This window comes from Chionomys nivalis, chromosome 5 (assembly GCF_950005125.1).
Source record: "Chionomys nivalis chromosome 5, mChiNiv1.1, whole genome shotgun sequence".
Lineage (NCBI taxonomy): Eukaryota > Metazoa > Chordata > Mammalia > Rodentia > Cricetidae > Chionomys > Chionomys nivalis.
Genome location: NC_080090.1, coordinates 45,768,998 through 45,770,800, shown reverse-complemented (window position 1 = coordinate 45,770,800; position 1,803 = coordinate 45,768,998). Strand labels below are relative to the sequence as shown.

The window sequence follows — 1,803 nt, the reverse complement described above, 5'->3', positions numbered from 1 at the left end:
AGTCAGGAATGTTTTGATGATGGTGGTTTTGCTGACCATTGCTGAGATACCCTTTATAACAATACCAAGCAAATTTCACCTAAGGTAGGATAAGCCGTACCCAGCCTTATACACACTAGACCATGGTATAATACATATGCTTAGGTGATGTAAAATATGAATATGACTATGGTACAGTAACTTCTACTGACATCTTGATCAATGTACTTAAGGAATTATTGATTAATAATGATAAATTGTGCTTAAGACTTGTAGATATTAATATTCTTATATAATTCAGTTGTTGTGTATCAACTTAAAAGTACCTGGAAAACTAGTTTTGAATGTTTTCTTTCATTGACTCCATAGATTGTCATTCTAACTCTCTGGCAGCATCACGATTTTATTGGGAAAGTTTTACATCACATCAGCCACATCATAAGATCCATGGAAGGGTACAATGCGTCGTCCATTGACTTCACTTTCCTGGGGCTGTTCAACACAGAGGAAACCTCTGGTCTTGTGTTTGCCACCATCTCTGTCATCTTCCTCACCGCTCTGGTGGCCAACGGCATTATGATCTTTCTGATCCACACGGACCCTCACCTCCACACCCCTATGTACTTCCTCCTCAGCCACTTGTCCTTCATCGACATGATGTACATCTCCACCATTGTGCCCAAGATGCTAATCGATTATCTGCTAGGGCAAAGGACCATTTCCTTTGTGGGATGCACAGCTCAACACTTCCTGTACCTCACCCTTGTGGGAGCTGAGTTCTTTCTTCTGGGCCTCATGGCCTATGATCGCTACGTGGCCATCTGCAATCCGCTTAGGTACCCTGTCCTCATGAGCCGCCGAATCTGTTGGGTTATCATCGCAGGCTCCTGGTTTGGCGGGTCTTTGGATGGCTTCCTCCTCACCCCAATCACCATGAGTTTTCCTTTCTGTAGTTCTCGAGAGATCAATCACTTCTTCTGCGAGGCTCCTGCTGTGCTGAAGTTGGCATGCGCAGACACGGCCCTCTACGAGACAGTGATGTATGTGTGCTGCGTTCTGATGCTGCTGATCCCGTTCTCCGTAGTTATCGCGTCCTATGCCCGGATTCTGGCCACGGTCTACCACATGAGCTCCGTGGAAGGGAGAAAGAAGGCTTTTGCTACCTGTTCCTCTCACATGACCGTGGTGACCTTGTTTTATGGGGCTGCCATTTATACGTACATGGTGCCACATTCTTACCACTCGCCGTCCCAAGACAAGATTTTTTCTGTGTTCTACACCATCCTCACGCCCATGCTGAACCCCCTCATCTACAGCATGAGGAACAAGGATGTGGCTGGAGCTCTGAGAAGGGCACTGGGGAGGTTCAAGAGCTCTCACCCAGGGTCGGGAGACTTTTGACTGTTGCTTCCTTCTCACACGAATGGGAAATCGTTAGTGCGGCTGGGCCTGAGCTGAAGGATTCCAGTACAAAGAAGGACTGGGTGCACAGGGGAAAAGTCAGCATGAAAACGTGACTTTTCTCTCTTCCATGTGTCCTCTATTTCCCGCCCCCAACTCACCTTTTTCTCATGAGTTTTGAGACAAAATTGTGTTATTTAACACTGGCTGAATTTTTTCTTGGCTGTGTAGCCCAGCCCGTCCTTGAACTCACGGCGGTCCTGGGGCTTTCACCTTTGGAGTGCTAGAATTACAGGCAGGCGCTACAATGTGTGCTTTTTCTTCCCGTTCTTATATCTTTCTTTGTTCCTATGACCTCAAATAAGTATATAGTGGCTTCTCAGACTATAAACTGGAGAATTTCCCCCGAGAGTTACTTTTTGG

At 46.3% G+C, this 1,803-nt stretch overlaps 1 protein-coding gene across 1 annotated transcript; it reads left to right on the top strand.

Moving 5' to 3' along the window:
- The first annotated feature begins 426 nt into the window (after positions 1 to 426).
- LOC130874121 (olfactory receptor 2T1) lies at positions 427 to 1,380 on the top strand. The gene has a single exon (XM_057769119.1). The coding sequence runs from the start codon at positions 427 to 429 to the stop codon at positions 1,378 to 1,380; it is 954 nt and encodes a 317-aa protein (XP_057625102.1).
- Positions 1,381 to 1,803: the final 423 nt, after the last annotated feature.

Coding starts and splice junctions, on each gene's coding strand:
- LOC130874121 (XM_057769119.1), top strand. CDS start 427: ATGGAAGGGTACAATGCGTCGTCCATTGACTTCACTTTCCTGGGGCTG.